General features: G+C 38.9%; 1 protein-coding gene across 4 annotated transcripts in view; it reads left to right on the plus strand.

Moving 5' to 3' along the window:
- IDE (insulin degrading enzyme) overlaps positions 1 to 19,703 on the plus strand; it is a 99,476-nt gene that overhangs the window by 20,454 nt on the left and 59,319 nt on the right. For all 4 annotated transcript variants that reach the window (XM_084634121.1, XM_084634118.1, XM_084634119.1 and 1 more), the window contains exons 3-10: positions 962 to 1,169; positions 2,907 to 3,076; positions 6,572 to 6,694; positions 9,058 to 9,170; positions 9,656 to 9,818; positions 14,863 to 14,955; positions 15,622 to 15,713; positions 19,327 to 19,407. In XM_084634121.1, the coding sequence (XP_084490247.1) occupies positions 962 to 1,169; positions 2,907 to 3,076; positions 6,572 to 6,694; positions 9,058 to 9,170; positions 9,656 to 9,818; positions 14,863 to 14,955; positions 15,622 to 15,713; positions 19,327 to 19,407 (1,043 nt within the window). The remainder of the gene's footprint in view (positions 1 to 961; positions 1,170 to 2,906; positions 3,077 to 6,571; positions 6,695 to 9,057; positions 9,171 to 9,655; positions 9,819 to 14,862; positions 14,956 to 15,621; positions 15,714 to 19,326; positions 19,408 to 19,703) is intronic.

Raw genomic sequence — 19,703 nt, forward strand, 5'->3', positions numbered from 1 at the left:
ATAGCAGAGGTTATCAATATTTTTCATAGCGTGCATCACATCTTAATAGACATTTTTTTTTTCCCTCATGGACTACCTCCCCTCCCTTTTTGAAGTGACACCTCTCCCTTCTATTCACAATTGCATAGCAACCTTGTGGAAATCGCAGCAATGGCTTGCGTGGAAATGTAATATCAGCAAAGCATTTAGTGTAGGGGTGGCTAACCTGTGGCTCCAGAGCCACATATGGCTCCTTGTATAGGCACCAACTCCGGGGCAGGAGCTACAGGCACCAACTTTTCAATGTGCTGGGAGGTGCCCACTGCTCAACCCCTGGCTCTGCTGCAGGCCCTGCCCCCACTCCACCCCTTCCTGCCCCCTTCTCTCACCCTGCCATGCCCTTGCTTCTCCACCCTAGAGCCTCCTGCATGCCACGAAACAGCTGATAGGGCGGTGCGGGGAAGGAGAGGGAGATGCTGATTGGCGGGGCTGCCGGTGGGTGGGAGGCCCTGGGAGCAAAGTGCGGGAGCTGATGTGGGGCTGCTGACCTATTACTGCAGCTCTTTGGTAATGTACATTGGTAAATTCTGGCCCCTTCTCAGGCTCAGGTTGGCCACCCCTGATTTAGTATATCATTAGCTGCCTTTTAATGCAGTGTAGTTGCTGGAAACCAAGAGGAGAAACCAGAACCATATGATCATTCAGTTCTCTTCAGACTAAAAATGGTCCGTGGGCCTCAGTTTAGGAGTCACGAGTATATGGTGATCCTAGCTTGGCCCAGAAGAAAGAAACCGAGTTTGAGCCCTCTCAAGATGACTAAGTTGCTCATTTTGAAATATCTGTTTTGAACATTCGGTTTGTTTTCCTGTGGGGATGGAGTTAAGTGGAGGTTCATAACTACAGAATTCACATAATTGGTTGCACACTAGTATAATCTAAATGCTTTTTAAAAAACTACTTTAATGTGTATTTTTCTCTGCAGGTTCATTATCAGACCCCCCAAACATTGCTGGGCTTAGCCATTTTTGTGAACATATGCTGTTCTTGGGAACCAAGAAGTACCCAAAAGAGAATGAGTATAGTCAGTTTCTTAGTGAGCATGCAGGAAGTTCAAATGCTTTCACCAGTGGAGAACACACCAATTATTACTTTGATGTGTCACATGAACATCTAGAAGGTGCACTGGACAGGTAAACAGATTTGTTACTTCTAGTTTTCTGAGGGGTTTTTTTTGGTTGACATTTTGTAATATCTGAAACAAAATCATAATTATATGTTGAACTTTTGCTGACAGGATTACATCTTGTATTATTATAGGTGGGGTTGGTAGCACTGACTGTTAGAGTTGACTTGTGTTTAAGGCATGGATTTTCCATGTGATCTTGGGCAAGTCATTTTAAGATGTGATCCAAAGCTCTATTGAATTCAGTGGGAGTCTTTCCATTACGTTTAATAGGCTTTGAGATAGGCCTTCTTTGCCTCAATTTTCCTATCTGTAAAACTGAGACAATATTATTTCCTTTCTTCTACCTTTTGTCTGTTTAGACTGTAAGCTTTTGGGGGCAGGGACTCTCTCTTATTCTTGAGGCTACATTTTAGTCATGGGTATTCTTAGTAAAAGTGATGGACCAGTCATGGGCAGTAAACAAAAATTCATGGCCCGTGAGCTGTCCATGCCTTTTACTAAATACCCCTGACTAAAACTTGGGGGGAGGGCTTGGGAGGGCAGCCCGGCTGCTGGGGTTGGGGAGGTTGGTTGGGCTGGGGCAGGTTCCCTACCCAGCTCCTGGAAAGCGGGGACTCTAGCTCCACGTGCTGCCTCCGCTCTACCCTAAGCCCCGGTTCTGCAGCTCCCATTGGCTGGGAACCGCAGCCAATAGCAGCTGCGGAAGCAGCATGTGGAGCTAGGAGTTGCGGGAGGGGGAGTTGTTGTCGCCCTTCTGGGGAGCTTCCCCCACCAGGTAAGCACTGTCCCACACCCCAACTCCCAGTCCTGAACTCTTCACCCCCCCACCCCCAAGAAAAAAACCCACAAAAAAAACTCTTGCTGCTGGAGGGTAGGGGGGACCTAAGACTGCCGCAGCAGCAGCCGGTACGACTGGCCCAGGGGCTGCCTGAGCTGCGCAGGCGGCCCCCAGGCCAGGCACGCCAGCTGCTGCAGAAGTCACGGAGGTCATGGAAAGTCACGGAAGGGTGACTTCCGTGACAAATACGGAGCCTTATTTATTATGTGTTTGAACAATGTCTAATACAATGGGGCTCTGATCCCTGTTGGGGCCTCTAGGGCTATAATAATAAAGATCACATGATGGTGAATAGTTAGAAATGACAAAAGTTGCATGGTATGAACATCTTGGTTATTAAATGAATGATAAAATGAAAGATTGAAATTATTTTATGGGCTGAGTTGCATCAGTTATAGGAAATGCATTTATAGTGAGTGATATGTGATAGTATTTATGGCATTTTGTACAGATCAAGGTTTATATGTTTGGTTTTACTTAGGTTTGTATAAGTCTGTGTACCATTTATATAACTTTCGATAAATATTAAAAAATAAACATTTGACATCCTCCATGGATGCACTGCACTATATTAACAAGAGTGTTGGATTTTCACAACACTCTTCTATGGTAAATAAGTCATTGTTGATATTTTACAGATGGAGAAATTAAGAAGAAGATGATTATGTGATTTAACTAGAACCACACAGCAAGTCTCTGGGAAAGCCAGGACTTGTTTCAGGAGTTCTGAGGTTCTAGTCTTAAACTGTTAATTAACAATAAATTAAAATATTACATGAGTTTTTAGACTTTGTGGCTTGAGGGTTGGTTTTTGTTATTGGGTGTTTTTTTTTTATGTGCAATAATCCTGACTTGGAAAATGTTTACATTTTAGTTGTGCAAATTTGTAAAATTTTCTTTTAGGTTTGCCCAGTTTTTCCTATGCCCTCTGTTTGATGAGAGCTGCAAGGAAAGGGAGGTGAATGCTGTTGATTCCGAGCATGAAAAGAATTTAATGAATGATGCCTGGCGATTGTTTCAGTTGGAGAAAGCTACTGGAAATCCCAATCATCCCTTCAGTAAATTTGGAACAGGTTTGTTAAAATAGACTTACCCATCTATTAGAGCTGACCTAAGATCAGGGCTGTAACCAGGATGGGGCAAGTGCGGCAGCCACAGGGCTGGAAGAATGGTGCGAAAAAGATGAAAAAAATGGTAGAGGGTGCAAATATGCTTGCTTGCCCCAGACACAAAAATGCCCAGTTAAAGTTCTGCATAAAATGCATGCTGAGACTGTGTAAAATTGGTGAAGATAGGACTGAAAGCAATTTCCTTTTTTCCTCCATACATGTTTGTGGTGATTCATTACATTTTCCACACAATAGATTAAAAAAAGAGCTGGACAAAACAAATGGAACAAACTGATACAAGACTAGGAGTTTGGTGATGACACAGCCTTTATGATGATGATGATGATTTCAGCAGTATACAATTCTTTTGTAACGACTGGAAGTGAGTCTCACAAGTTGGGACTGTAAATCATTGTGAGAGAGAGAAAGTGGATGAAGAGCATTTAAATTACCAGCAGCCAAATAGCATTTTGCTAATAACTGTTGCATTGGGAGGACAAACTGAGCAGGTTAAGTAAATGAGGAAAGCTTAGCAAAGCACTGGTGCAATTAATGGATGTGTGCATCAAGACAAAATCTAGAGCATATATCACAGTGGGCAACAGCGATAGATGGCTAAGAAAAGTGAGGCCTTGGTTAAATAGGTGGCTAAATGGCTTTTACAGGATTTGTTGCTCCTTAGGTGCCCTTTAACAGCTGAAGAAAAATTCAAATTAACCTTTATAAAAATATATTTGAGTTTAGATACCATTTATCTGTTTCCATGTATGTAAAACAGAAAAGCTTTAAAATGGACAGAGAGGCTTGATTAGGTTCACTTCGCAGAAGTTACTTTTCTACACTTTACTACAGAGCTTTTTTTTGATAATTTCAAATGAATAAGTATATTAGCTAGCAAATTGTGCTAGTACAATAGAGATTTAAGTTGTGTTTAATTCTTGGATATCAGGTGCTTTTTCAGGGCTTTATCAACCCCTTCATGGCCACAGAAATCCGATGCCTTGAGGACAGTGGGACTGCAAGTGTGGGGTTGCCAGAGATGACCCCTAGAGAGCAAATAAGAACATTATTACAATTGATGATGATGTCCTTGGATTCTCAATTAATATTTAACATTTGGATGTAAGGCTTTCAGAAGGGTTCTCTGGCTGTTTAATAGATGCAGTGTCTGACTAATCAGCTCTAGCATCCTAAAGTGGTAAGATTATTTGGATGAGGACATGTTGACTTTCTCCTAGTAAGGAAGAACTCTCTGAAGTGGGAAATCATTTTAAAAATGTACAGAGAAAAATCTAAGGAAAGTGTTGCAAGTTACCTATCTGATGATCCATGGGAGAAAATCCAGTGTCGGTGGATTAATTTCTAATCAGGAAAAAACAGTTTCTGTAATCTCAGCGAGCCAGGGTTTGGTGCTCATGAATCAGTACTGTGCTGATGGGGGTGAGGAGGGGCGGGGAATCATTTTAAATCCCTGTGCCAATCCCAGGCGGAATCCAGAAAGTTTCAGAAAACATTTTCTGCAGGTTAGAAGAGTTCCTGTTTAAATATTTCTTCTTTATGCAACTGTCATATCCATAGATAGCTGTGGGGATTTATGGCTGGTCAGGATTACAGATCTTTTCTAGATAGAGTGCCTGAAATATATTCAAATTCAGTAGTAGTAATAATACTAAGATGATAATTCTCAATATCTATAGTACTATTTTACGCCCCAATTCTGTAATCAAATATTTTAAAGTGGACAGTTTGCATATATGAGTTGAAGAACCAGAGCCTTCATTTGTGGGTTTTTTAATTACACAGAGGGTTGCCAAGTGTCTCACCTTTGCATGATGCACACACGTGGCAGCCCTGTCTGCAGCTGAGATGTTATGCGTTCTGCTGGGCTGCAGGAATGGGTGTGATTCCTACTTCAGACCACCACGGGTCACTGTGGAACCTATTCTCCCATCAGCCAAGCAGACTCTCCTTGTGCTGCTTCTCATGTTGGATAGACAGTCAGCCCACCAGCTTTCTTCCTAGTATCACCACTCAGTCCCCGGTAACCCCCATACACTCATTGCCCACCTAATCCAGCAGCCCCAGACATCTGTCAGCGATTCAACTCCCTCCCCTGACTCTAGATACCTTCCAGCACTCTCCCACAACCACCTCTCCCAGACATCAAGCACTGTCTGGTGCGCTGCCTGCCCACCCACCCACATACCCAGATGCTTTCTGGCACTCATATATATCCTAGCAGCACAATTTTTAACAAATAATCATCTGGTACCTTGCCCTGTTTTTGCCAATCCATTGCCTATTTCTGTGGGAATGGAAATGATAGACTTAAACATTTAGGTGAGTCTTTGGAACATGTACTTCTACATTCTGGCTTCAGGCTGAGCTCTATAATGTCCGATAAGTTCCTGACATCTGTGGTCTGCTTAGCAGAGGTAGAGGGAGACCAGGGAAAAAAACAACCAAACATTTTAAAAACAAATAACTTTAAAGAACTATTTTTATGTGTTTGTATGCTCTTTTTACTTCAATTTCAAATATAACTTTTTAAATAAAAGTAATAAATCCTTTCATGAAGAGTTTGTATACTGGATACCTGTGGTTTTTGGTTGGTTGAAGTCCTGAAACTAAATGTACCTGCAACCTCTGGTACAAGCTTATACTATGCCTGGTGTTTACTTATTGCCTTGGTGATGTATGTTAATTGCTACCTGTGTTGGAGATTTGTTTAACAGCATGTTTATACTTCTTGCTGTTGCATATCCTGTGTTATTATCTCCCTCCACCCTATTGTCTTGCTTCCATCCTCCTACCTTATCATTGAATGTTCCTTTTTTCTGGTTTCTTTGTTGTTTGGCTGTAATGTAAAACTAGTCTTAGAGTTGGTAGCCTATCAGAGTTCTAGTATGTTTCTTTTACATCCACGTGAATGCAACAAAAGATTTCCAAGTGAAAGGGAATGGACTAGAATTCAACTCTGATCATCTTGTTTTTCACAAATTCTGACTTTTTTTTCTAGTGTCACCTCATTACTCTTGCACCAGACAAGACTGTTGCTTTAACTACAAACCTAAATATTTTCTTACAGTAAAAGTTGCCATCAGTGCATTAATGTGACACCTTCAAAACTCAATAGCTGTGACTACTTAAATGGGAATTTTTGTTTATTTGAAAAAGTCTGACCTGTAAGCTTTACTGCAAAGTTATCTGTTTTCCCAGCCTTTTAAGAAAGGAATGGGTTGAGGATGGAAGAGTTGATTGGTCCTGATGAGATTAGTTGATATTTGTCCAATCTGATGTTTTTGGTATGTACTTTTATTTAAAAATAAATAAATAAATCTTTGTACGTACACCTTGAAGACAGGAGAATCAGACAGGGTTTTTTCAGTTTTTAAATTCATATAACTTGTATGTGTGTCCAGCAATAAATATCTTCATGATTTTTCTTTTGTATTACAGGGAACAAATTCACTTTGGAAACTAGACCAACTAAAGAAGGAATAGATGTAAGACAGGAGCTGTTGAAGTTCCATTCCACTTATTATTCATCAAATTTAATGGCTATTTGTGTCCTAGGACGAGGTGAGTACCAAACTTTTAATGGTAGTTTCTTAGTTAGCTGAGTGTGATTTTTACATCTATTATTTGAATTCTTATAGAAGAAAATAAGACATACTTACATCAGCTAAGATTTTTCTCCAGGCTTTTAAACAAAGGAGGCTAGGGTCGCAATCCTGTAAAGATGTTCTTAATTTATACACTGTGAACAGTCTGAAGTGAGTGAGAATACTCATTGCCCGCACAGTTCAGTGTGTGTATATATTTGCAGAATTTTTTTTTTTTTTCCCAATCCTAAAACTTGCTACGGAATGCTACATGATAAAGGAGTACTTGTGCCTCAGATAAGAGAAGTTTTTAAAATTTATATGAATATATTTTTAGAAATTTACCACAATCAGTTTAGCAGATCTAGTCTGAAAATACTTTGCATAATTTGTGATTTTTCTCTGATGCATGTTTGTGTAATTCCACAATGACCTACAGGACATATAATCAAAGATAGAAGGGCCAAAGTTTAATCTAGATATTTGTTTTATAGAAATTTCTAAATTAGATTAGAAGCCTTAATTTCAGAGATGCTGCACACTCAAGATTCTAAATTAAGTCAGTTAACGTTGCAGATGCTCAACACCTCCTAGAATCAGGACTATATTTTTTGTGAGGGTTTTAAGAAGCTTAATAACAATGTGTTGAAAAACTTTTAAATATGCTGGCAGACCAGTACTCATGAGCCAAACTACAATAATATAACGGGGGGTCAATACATGATCAGACAAAATATGTGAAATTAATTTTTAAAATCATGAAAAGTACTTTGACAGATTTTATTATTAATTAAATTGTCTGCCTCTAAAGTAACATCATGTGGAAATACTCATGCTTTAAATAAGAACACCTGACATATTTGGTAATAATAGGATGAACTGTCTACTTTTAGAAAATACTGCTTTTGAGAAAAAATAAATTGCTGCGGCAATGACATTGAACATTGTATGGAACATAAACATACCATATGTGGACTTGTACATGCCAGTTAATGCATGTGCTTGAGTACTTTCCTTATCTTAAACATATGAGTAGTCCCACTAACTTCATTGGGACTACTTGCCTGTTTAAGTACATTCCTAAATCAGGGCTACAAAGAGTAAGAACAAAAGAATGGCCATATTGGGTCAGACCAATGGGCCATCTAGCCCAGTATCCTGTCTTCTGACAGTGGCCAATGCCAGATGCTTCAGAGGGAATGAACAGAACAGGTAATCATCAAGTGATCCATTCCCAGCTTCTGGCAAACAGAGGCAAGGGACACTTCAGAACATGATTTCCATCCCTGTCCATCCTGGCTAATAGCCATTGATGAACCCATCCTCCTGAACTTACCTAGTTCTTTTTTGAACCCTGTTATAGTCTTGGTCTTCACAACATCCTCTGCAAAGAGTTCCACAGGTTGACTGTGAGTTGTGTGAAGAAGTACTTCCTTTTGTTTGATTTTAAACCTGCTGCCTATTAATTTCATTTGGTGACCTCTAGTTCTTGTGGTCTGAGAAGGAGTAAATAACACTTCCTTATTTACTTTCTCCACACCAGTCATGATTTTATACACCTCTATCATATTCCCCCCCCCTTAGTCGTCTCTTTTCCATCATCTGCTTTTTTATCATCAACTTCTGTGGTACCTTGCCTTTTTCTGTCTTTTAATATGAAATTAATTGACAAACTATGCTTGTGAAATTATAACCGTAGGCCCACTGAACTGCCTGTGTTCTATTACCACCCTCCGCTGTTCTGCTGGATGACCTGGGGCAAGTCACCTCACCTTTCTGTGCCTCAGTTTCCCCATCTCTAAAATGGGGATAATGATACTGACCTCCATTTAAAGCACTTAAAATTTTTCTGATGAAAAGCGCTTATATAAGAGCTAGGTGGTATTATTATTATTATTTATTAATGGGAGTTTTGTATAAGTATGGACTGCTGGATCAGGCCTCACGTGTCTAACTCATGCTATCCTGCTTTAGTATGGCAGAACATGTGGTTTGTAAAATTACATGTTGATTAGAGAACTGTGAACATCTTTGTTTGTTTTTCCGCAGCCTTAATTTGACCTGCAAACTGTTGGTGTGTGGGTGTAGGTGTGTTTGTTTTTAAGGTGCTCTTTCTTGTTTCCTTTAGGTTTATAAAGCACAAAACCTTATCTATAAGTAATAAAAATAAATCTCAGAATATATTCCGTCTCTCCAAATAATCGTAGTTCACTTGTTGGTGATGGGGGAGCCATTAAGTCCAACCTTATAATTTATTATTTTTCTAAAAAAATATGTAAGTCCCAGATTGCTGGAATCTTCTGACAATGATTGTGCTATTTCTAATGATTCTCTTTTTAGAATCCTTGGATGAGCTGACCAGTTTGGTAGTGAAGCTATTTTCAGGAGTAGAGAACAAAAATGTCCCATTACCAGAATTTCCTGAACATCCTTTCCAAGAAGAACATCTTCAGGTAAGTTGTGAGACTTTCTGGTATACATTCACTGAAGGGTACAGACTGTAACTCTGTTCTCCTACTTTTTCCATGTAGAAATAACACCATCATATACTTTACTACTACAACTACTGCAGGTGTCTATAGACCATTCAGCTTAATCTAGCTAAGTTCATAGTTAAAATTGTGCATTTGAATGTGATTGAGAAATGAGGATTCCAAGTGTGTGTTTGGGTGCTAAGGCTTGTGAGTTGAGATTACTGTGATTGTGAATGTTGGGTTAAAAATTCAGGAAACAACAAATTAACAATTGTGTTGATAAGGTTACTTATGTGCATTTCTTAACTCTAAGTAAATGGGGTGGGTTTTTTTGTTTGTTTGTTTTTTGTTTTGGTATGGTATGGTATAGGTGTGTGTGTGTGTGTGTGTGTAGGAGGGTATAATGTATGCTCCTGAAAAGATGAAATACTAGAATCAATGGAATGTTTTATTTTTACTTCTAGCAACTTTACAAAGTGGTACCTATTAAGGACATTAGAAATCTTTATGTCACATTTCCAATACCGGACCTTCAGAAATACTATAAATCAAACCCTGGTCATTACCTTGGTCATCTCATTGGGCATGAAGGTCCAGGAAGTCTTTTATCAGAACTCAAAGCTAAAGGTAAGCCCACTGGAAGTGAACTGTTAAAAGTAGTGCATTAAATATGCCATGAAACCTTGAAGCAATATTTCACTTCAGGTTGACCTCTGAGAATTAAAAGCTTAAATATCAGAAATCTGAATAAATTAAATCTTAATTCTAAGTCATTTCTCAAGTATTCTTTTTTCTCTGTTTGGTTACAAAGAGAACCTCAAATATTGAAACTATTGTTTCTTGGATCCCATTGCTACAATTGGGTTGTCTCTCAAAACATAGGCATATTGACTTCCCTTTTGTATTGCGTCACTGATGTTGGGGCTAAGGGCAGCACCTCTCAATGAACAAAACGGTGTGTCTTTGGCCTCTGTTGTTCATTTTACTGTGATTGGTAACTTTCTGTACATATTTTTATTGAAGTTTAGCCAAATTATTAATTGCAAAATCATTTTACTGAATACCATCCATGCATACAATGTATACCACTGAGATATCCATTACTGCCAGAATGAGTTAGTTAATGCCCAAAACAACTGCAAAGAAATATAGACATTCATATTTCCCTTATGGTAATTATACGTGTTGCTTTCTCAGAAGGAGTTTTTTTTTTTTTCTCTGTACATTAATGGTTCCTCTTCTGGGGTACCCTTGATCTTCAAGGGTGGTGTGTAGTCTCTTATTCCTTCTCTTTAAGGGGCTCTGTGACCCATCTTAGGACCAATGGGGTCCGTGGTTCATTGTGTGCAATGTCTCCACCTAGTAGCCAGGTGCATTTACTAATAACCCCTATGGCCCCTATCTAGGATATTACAGTTTATAGTAGCTGGGACACACGGACAAACAAATAAACATAAATAATATTCTGTTCCTGGAAAGGATAGGGATAAATTAAAAGGAGGGGAAGGGAACAGGCAAAGGAGTCAAGAATGCCAAATGAATGGGTAATTAATCTATTTAAGAGCAACAAAGTAAATTGCAGGTTTGTGTGGCCAATGTCTTCCTTTCCTGAATCAGAAGGAGCAACAGCATAGGGTAACTGATGGTCTTCTGCTGACCTCTCAGGAAAAGGTGGAGGTTGCAAGGAGTGATAATATGAGGGCATTGTTGATCTATTATCTGTTGTGTGACAATAGATGAATGTGACGAGGTCCTGACTGGTATCTTCACCAAGTGTCCTATTGTCAGGATCTGACTTCTGTGCAGGATATTAGAGGGACCCATTCCTTTCTATAGCTTGAGTTGACAGACTGGCAGGCCAGGCATTTTCTCTTTGACTATGTGTGGCTCAGCCTTCCACCTTTCTGCAGTTTTGTGTGTCCCAGAAATGTGCAGATTCCTGGTGAGGACTCTGTTTTTTGTATGCAATTCTTGGTCTCTGGCCTGGGGGTCATAGAGTCCTTTGTTAGTATGATTGTTTTGTTGTGCAGCAGAAGTGGCCATGGTATGTCTTTTGAAGTTGTTCTTTTAGACAGGTAGTCTGTTGAAGGTAGTATACTGAACTGATGTGTCTCCATCTGAAGTGAGGGCCGTGGGCCAGATAGTAATCTTTAAGGGATACCCCACACCTGCCAACATAGGGCATAACATTGGCCAGTTGGGGATACAACCAGAAGCTATTCCTCTTGCATATGTTTACTTCACCAGCCTGTACATTGCTTCCTTACCACAGTTGACTAAATCCAACATTCAGGTGCTCAGAGGACAGATCTGTGATTGAAGGATGTTTTGTTAGCAGTGATAAAAGGACACTCTTTTTGGCCTCTACAGTGAAGTCCATGTATCCTGACATGACTTTACTACTCCGAGTAGGAGTCCACTAGCAGAAATGCCAAAACAAAGTTTTACAGGTAGATAGCTTCTAATGTTTGGTCAATAAGCTGAGTGTCCAGTGTCTTCATTATGCATATAATTGTAGGTATATACAAGATGAGACACGTTGACTCTGACTGTGTTTCTGTTGAGAGTCCTGTGTACCCAATGTGTTTTAACAGCATGCAGTTGAACCTCTTCTGAAGGTCTCCCTATGGGTAATAAGGGGTAGTGTTCCAGGTTTTGGGGTTTTTTTTACCCTTACGACATGTAGCAGCTCTTGCTGAGGCAACTTTCAAAAGTTCATCTTTGGTCTGTGTGTATTCTGGTAGGTAACCCATAATGCACAATACATTGGCGTATTCTTCCTACAATACATTGGCAACAGTGGATGCAAGTTGATCCTTTGAGGGGTAAGCTTGCGCATCCTTGTAAAGTAGTCAGTGATGACCAAAGTATTCCCAATATTCCTAGTCTGTTTCCAAAGAGAGAGAGAGTCCATACAGACTAGCTCTATTCCTCCTACACTAGTAATAGTAATGAGAGGGGCTGTCCTCTTGGATATGTCTATACAACAACTAGACACTCAGTCATGCCTCAGTCCAGTCACCTTTCTCAGGCAGTTCTGTTACCAGTCTATGTTCTATTGTGGTCTACATGACAGAGTGTCCGCACCAATGTTTATACTCCCAAGAAGGTACTTCAGGCTTAAGTCATATATTGTTATATCAGACACTCCACTTTATCCTGTTGTACTCAGTTTTGTGGTAATGAGCGCATAGGTCAGCGGGTTATCTATTCTGACTTTTTGGAATTTCACCCCATAGAACTAGTCCTGAAACTTTTCTACCATTGCTCACTTGAGCACAAGGATCTCCAACTTGTGAGCAGGATACCATTGCTCAGAGTCCAACGGTCTTTGGCTAGCAAATGGCTATACAATGTTATCCGTCTGGATGCTCCTGGTAAAGCACAGCTTCATGCCCACTAAGACTGGCATTTGTATGTAGGATGTAAGGCTATCGGCATAGGCTAATACTGGTGCATTAGTCAGTAGATGCCCTCTTTTGAAGGCTTGTTTAGTATGCATCCCACTGATCACCAAAGGGTTCAGACGCACAGTAATACACCCTGACAGATGATTTCTTGATAGTCTTCCCTTTTCTTTGAGTGGGTGGGTAACACTACGTCATACAACTAAGTGGCTTTACCACAATGGAGTAACTCTTCAAAAATCTCCTGTAGTACCCACAGAACCCTGGGAATGTTTGCAGACCCTTCAGGTCCTTTTGCTGAGACACTATGGTAAGGGCTTCCATCTTTGCTGTATCTGTTGCAAATCCTTTGTCCAATACAATGTGGTCCCATGTACTTCACCATGAGTTGGTAAAATTGTCACTTATCTATTTATTAGGGCTGTCAAGTGATTAAAACAATTAATCGTGTGATTAATTGCACTGTTAATAATAGGATACCATTTTAAAATATTTTTGGATGTTTTCTACATTTTCAAATATATTGATTTCAGTTGCAAAACAGAATGCAAAGTGTACAGTGCTCACTTTATTTTTGATTACAAGTATTTGCACTGTAAAAACAACAAAAGAAAAAGTATATTCAATATAAGTACTGTAGTGCAACCTCTTTATCATGAAAGTTGAACTTACAAATGTGGAATTTATTTAAAAAAAACCCCTGCATTCAAAAATAAAACAATGTAAAATTTTAGAGCCTACAAGTCCACTCAGACCTACTTCTTGTTCATCCAATTGCTCAGACAAACAAGTTTGTTTACATTTGCAGGAGATAATGCTGCCCACTTCTTATTTACAATATCACCAGAAAGTAAGAACAGGCATTTGCAGGGCACTTTGTAGCTGGCATTGCAAGATATTTATGTGCCAGATATGCTAAACATTCATGAGCCCCTTCCTGCTTCAGCCACCATTCCAGAAGATATGCTTCCATGCAGTATTATCTCCTATAAATGTAAACAAACGTGTTTGTCTGAGTGGTTGGCTGAACAAGAAGTAGGACTGAGTGGACTTGTAGGCTCTGAAGTTTTACATTGTTTTGTTTTTGAGTGCAGTTATGTAACCAAAAAAAAATCTACATTTGTAAGTTTCACTTTCATGACACAGAGTTTGCACTACAGTACTTGTATGAGATGAACTGAAAAATACTATTTCTTTAGTTTATCATTTTTACAGTGCAAATATTTGTAATAAAAATAATATACACTTGGATTTCAATTACAACACAGAATACAATATATATGAAAATGTAGAAAAACATCCAAAATATTTAATACATTTCAATTGGTATTCTATTTTTTAACAGTGTGATTAAAACTGCCATTAATCGTGATTAATTTTTTTGAGTTAATCACATGAGTTAACTGCCATTAATCGACAGCCCTACTATTTATAGTTTCAACCCACTTGCTTTTAGCCGATCATGGACTTTCATGAGCCAAATTTTCATGCTTCTCTGGGTGCTCTTAAATACAGCCAAGTCATCAAGCTATACCAAGACTGCTATCAGTCTTTCCCTGCCTTCTCCATCGGTCCCTGGAATGTGGCTGGGGCACCTGGGATGTCTTGGGGCATGTGCTTAAACTGGTAGAATCTAGTGGACAAATTAAGGCAATTTTCTCCTTGAACTCTTTCCCCCATTGGAATCTAGTAATAGACACAGTGCAAATACAGAACTGAGAACCATTTGTACCCAGTCAGACAATCCAAAATCATCCACTCATGACATCATGTATTGGACAGAATAGTCCTCTTGCTGAGTGTCCAGTAGTTGATTTGCATGCATACTGGTTTTTCTTCCTGGTGAATACAATGGGAGAAGCATACTGTCGTCTTGACTTGATGGTAACGCCAGCAGCCATCAACCGCTGCCAGTATCACCTGACATCTTCCACATCAGCTGGGGCAAACTGCCTGGATCTTTTCCCTGAATGGGATAGTGTCTGTGGTAGCTCCTGTGAGCTGCTTCTCTGAAGCCTCCAAACTGGCAAGGGGACTACAGTTTACATGCACACATCCTCTTCAGCGTCTCATAATATTGTGTCTATTTAATCCTTCTTTTAACTTGTCTATGTAATAGGTACTCCGCATATAAGTTGTTTGACGCAAATGTTTTTTCAGAGTGCGTACGGTGTGTAAATAAATTACTATCACCAAAAACATTTAGAGAAACAGCATAAATGAACACATTTTTTTAGCAATATGTTTTCTTCTTAATTTCATAGGCTGGGTAAATACTCTGGTTGGAGGACAGAAAGAAGGTGCTAGAGGTTTCATGTTCTTCATCATTAACGTGGACCTGACAGAGGAAGGGCTTTGTAAGTGAAGAACTGTTTTTCAATCTCCCCTATTAGAAAGGAAGATGCATTCTGGCTTTTATTCTCTTATCCAAAGAGTCTAATTTTATATTTAATAACTTGCAAGCTGAATACATTTCTGTTCTGATACATGACTGTGCCCTGTAAAAGTGTTTTGGACACTGATCCTCTTAATAAGTTGACAGGCATTTTGTTTATCAAGGAGTCAGAAATCAACTGTAAATGAGTGTATTGAATAAGACCATTTCATAAAAGAAATGTTTGATATTAATTTCTTATTAATTGTTAATAATTAATAATTAAATAATTTCCCCAAATATCATAAACTCTTACTGTACATGCTGGATGGTTCATACCATATAAATCTGTATTGAAATAATAATGCTTACACACAGAGAAAAATTAACAGGTTCAAAGCATTATATAGAAAATAAAGCTTTGGTTCAATAAGGTACTTAAACACGTGCCTCATTTCAAGCATGTAAATAGACAGGTTGACTTCTGCACTGGGACCATGCACATACTTAAATACCTTGTTGAATCAAGTCCTAATTAACCAAGGTTAAAGACTTTTCATAATTTTTTTTAGTCTATTTTTAGGTGAAGAATTTTTTTTCAAGATGCAGAATGCAAGGAATTCTTAAGTGTGTAATCTTTGTTTTTCAGTGCACGTGGAAGATATAATTTTGCACATGTTTCAGTATATTCAAAAACTACGTACGGAAGGACCTCAGGAATGGGTTTTCCAAGAGTGCAAGGTATAGTAGTTTTACATTATAGTAGCAATTCTCTCTTAATCTGTTTTTATAGATAGAATTTGGATGTTAGAGAACCAAATTCCATGAATTCCAAATTCCCTATTGGAATTTCTTTTACAGTTCTGCAGAAGCAGTTTGCATGACTCTATAACATTTATTAAAAAATTAAAGCGGAGCTTTATACTTTGATACACCAATATTTTTAATATAAATACAAAAGGCTATTTCTGAGCCAGATGAGTGGTCTAGATCGTGGTCCTACCTTCTATGGCTGCATAGAGGTGTCGGGAGAAGTTTCACACTCCCCCTCAATGCACTTGCCTGGCCTTCTTCCAGCTCTATTACAGGTGCGGGAGGAAAACAGGAACAGGACACCTGGTACAGTTGGGTAGTGGGTGGGGAATGGACAGGACCTTCTTCTTCCCCATATATCATCTGGCACAATTCTGTTGACACAGGCATGTAGGGGGTTAGTATTCTCTGTTACCTTGTTGAACAAGAGCTCAGGAGATTACTTCATTGGACTCCTCCTGGGCAGTACAGCTGTATCCTGTACCTTCTGCAGAACTAATTGTTAAAGTGCACTCCAGTTCTGTGTGATTGTGTGCACATACATAGCAAACTTTGAAAGTGCTTTATTAATACCCAGTAATAAAATTTCACTTCTCAGTGGTGATGTGAAATGTAATACAACCCTTTACTCATAAGAGTGGCTCCATTGGTTCACTGGAACTACTCATGTACGGGTTACACATGCAAGTAAATGTTGCAGGATCAGGGCCTTAGTTATATCCTGTTAAACTTAGTAACTAGTAATAGTTTCCACTTAGAATAATCAGAAAATCTTTATCTACTTGACAAGATGAAAAACAGAATTTTTGGTTAAAATGTCAAATGTTAACATTTTCAAGCACTTGTCTTATTTGGCGAAATCTCTGTCAGTATAGATTTTTATATGACTTGTAAATACAGAAAAGCAGTAATTGCTTCTTGGTATCTCCTTTCCAGTCTGTTATGTAAATTATGATATCAGATATAGAATGATTAATTAAGGGTCTTATCCAGTCATGTGCATCTCTAGATTTCAAAGTTTTACAAGCTGCAGAATGCCATAAACTATAACTCCATAACAGATAGATAGTTGTACACTGCAGAAAAGTTAATTTGCTTCACCAGATACTTACTAAATAAAAAAATTGATCTCTGTCTTCACCAAGGACTTGTGGGACTACATTTTGGGAAGGAAATGCAATGTAATCAGCTCTAGTCCTCCCATATTGTGCTACTCCCTAGCTGCAGTTTCTTCCTTTCATCAGTGCTGGATTCACAGAGTCTGCAGGAATTTAGAGACAGTATCAACTGAAAAAAATCAATTTTCTGTTTGAATACTTTTGCTACATGTACTGCCTAAAATTATTTAGGGAGTTCTGTTGTTTATGGCCATAAGGTCCCTTAAAAATCTTTCCTTGTTGACAGTCTCAAACAGCAGAAGAAATAAGTTACCTTGCCCCTGTTACAGTGTTGAGGAAGGCCTTTCTCTTTTTCTCTCTCGCTCTCTCTCTTTTCCTATTTAGGTGTGAAGTTTGTGTGTGTGTTTTTTTTTTTATGTAGATCTATATCTTACTCTGTGAATTAGCCATTACAAGCAAAATATATGTTCTGTCAAACTAGCCACTTGACCATGATACTATTGACCATTTGTATTATGATTTGAAACACGGATTGCCTGTTGTACCAAAATACAAACTATAGAGTATAGGTATATCTTACATGGTGTTTTACACTAACTAGTACTCCCATTTCAGTGTATTCCTTTTTTAAGTTCTTCCCTTTCAATTGCCACTTCACATCAGACCCCTGCTTTTCAACTGCATGGCTTTCAGCAGCCCCTGCTATTATGTCTCTTCATCTTGTTGTAGAGGGACCAGCAATGCAACAGTTGTCATCTTTATTCCTTCCATCTTCATGCCATGTGTTTGCAAAGAGATGACTCTTTACTCTCTTTGTAGTATGGTTCCCAAGGGAGATTTCTCCAGTTCATGTGGCTAAAGACAGCGCCAGGAAAACCTTTTCTCATCCTCCTAGTTCCTTGTTATGCCTTGTTTAGGGGCTCTGAAAGGCTTCTGCCTCTCTGTTTCTACCATTGGCTGACTGAACAGGAGAAAAAAGGGAAAAGTACAGGTATTAGTTTCTTTATTCTTGTTCAGTGTAACACTTTGAATATTTCATTCAAAAACTTTGGCAATGGAAGTTTTAAAGTGCTATTTTAGATAAAGAAAAGTCTGTAGTGCTCCTGTTGCATTCGAACCCTTTGCTCACATATGCTAATTGGCAGCTTCCTTCTTCTTCTTCTCCCCATCAGCCTCTCCAGTTTATCCCCACTCAGCCTCTGGTCTTGATCCCTACTCTAGAATTTTTCTTCAGTTCCACGATGCTGCTCCTCCTTTCTGAAGATCCTGCTGTGTAAATTTTATTTTCTCCTGCATAGCCTTCCCACAGCTGCCAGAGCTCATGAAATATCAACAGCTTGGTTTTCCCCCCTTCGCTATGAAGTTTCCTTCAATTTGGATATATGAAAAGAGGAGAAAAGAGCATGAATGTTTTTAAGACTTGTAAAGCTATATTAGGCTCAGTTTCCATAAACAATATAACACTTTGTGTAAGAATTAACTGGAAACAGCTGCAGGAGATGTACCATCTTACAAAAAAAGGATATCAAATCAGATTTTTATCATTTTTTGGGGGAGAGGATAATTCAGAAAATTGATAAGTTAAATCAAAATGGTTTTCTGGTAATGAAGGAGATCATATGTATGTATATGTATGTATACCTTAGCTGTATAGGTACTAAAGCACTTGTGTAAGTGAGAGGAGAGTGTTTCAAACACAGACAAAAGTTTCAGACATAAACAAAAGTCAACAATACGTTGTACTCTAGGTCTTCTAAGATGAACGGAGGGAATATTTGTTATAGCCAGTTTTGAATGTTTAACATGTGCCCCTAGTAGTAAGAAATTGATGTAAATCCTGATCAGGCTTTGTCTGTAAGAGAAGTTGTGCAACAAGAATCTTCTTCTGGTGGTCATGGATTTATTAAATGTTATTGCTTAGGACCTAAGAGCTGCAAAACCCCCATCTGTAAATCGGGGAGGATTTAAGGAGAGAGGAGTCTCAGAGCTAGCTTGGGAGCATATCCTTCCTAGTCAGCTCTACGTGGCAGCTACAAGCCTTTGATCTTGCCAGCTTTCTGCCCTTTGTCCTTCTTAAGCTGAGCTACTTTTTGAAGCATTTGAATGTAATAGTTGATATCCCTGGATTACTGTCTAAAGAAGTAGTCACCTAGTGATATAAAATCACAGGGGATTTTCACTTATTGGATGATAGCTGTTTTTTTGTATATGATCGTGTACAAGAAAGGGTAATACAGTGATTCATTTGGTTATTTAAATTGGTAAGCAACTGACAGGCAGTTGATCAAATGTCCAGTCCTTTATTTATTTGACCAAATGCCTAATTTGATCTTGAGTGTAAAATGTATTAAGTAAACTTTTTTATTCTTACAAAGTAGAAAATGGCTTTCCCATGCATAATTTGATTTAATTTTTTCTTTTAGGATCTAAATGCTGTGGCTTTCAGATTTAAAGATAAAGAACGACCACGAGGTTATACATCAAAGCTTGGAGGGATTTTGCATGTAAGTAAAGCATTTGTATTTTGGGCAATATCTGAATGGAAATAAATATGATGTTCTTCTACAGGTGATGGTCTCTGTGTATTCCACACATGGGTATGCATATGTGCCATGCACCTGAGTCTGGAATCTTTTTACAAGCAGTGTCAGTTGCCCCTCACATGCACTGTAGTTCTCCTTGTGCTCCAAACCAAGGGCATAAAGGCTGGTGTGGGAAGATGCCTCTCCACTTTCTTCTTTCCGCCGCAGGGTCTGAGTTGGAATCTTTTTGGTGTCCTCACCTCCTGTCTGCTGCAGAA

Source organism: Lepidochelys olivacea (assembly GCF_965140295.1).
Source record: "Lepidochelys olivacea isolate rLepOli2 genome assembly, chromosome: 7".
NCBI classification, from domain to species: Eukaryota; Metazoa; Chordata; order Testudines; family Cheloniidae; genus Lepidochelys; species Lepidochelys olivacea.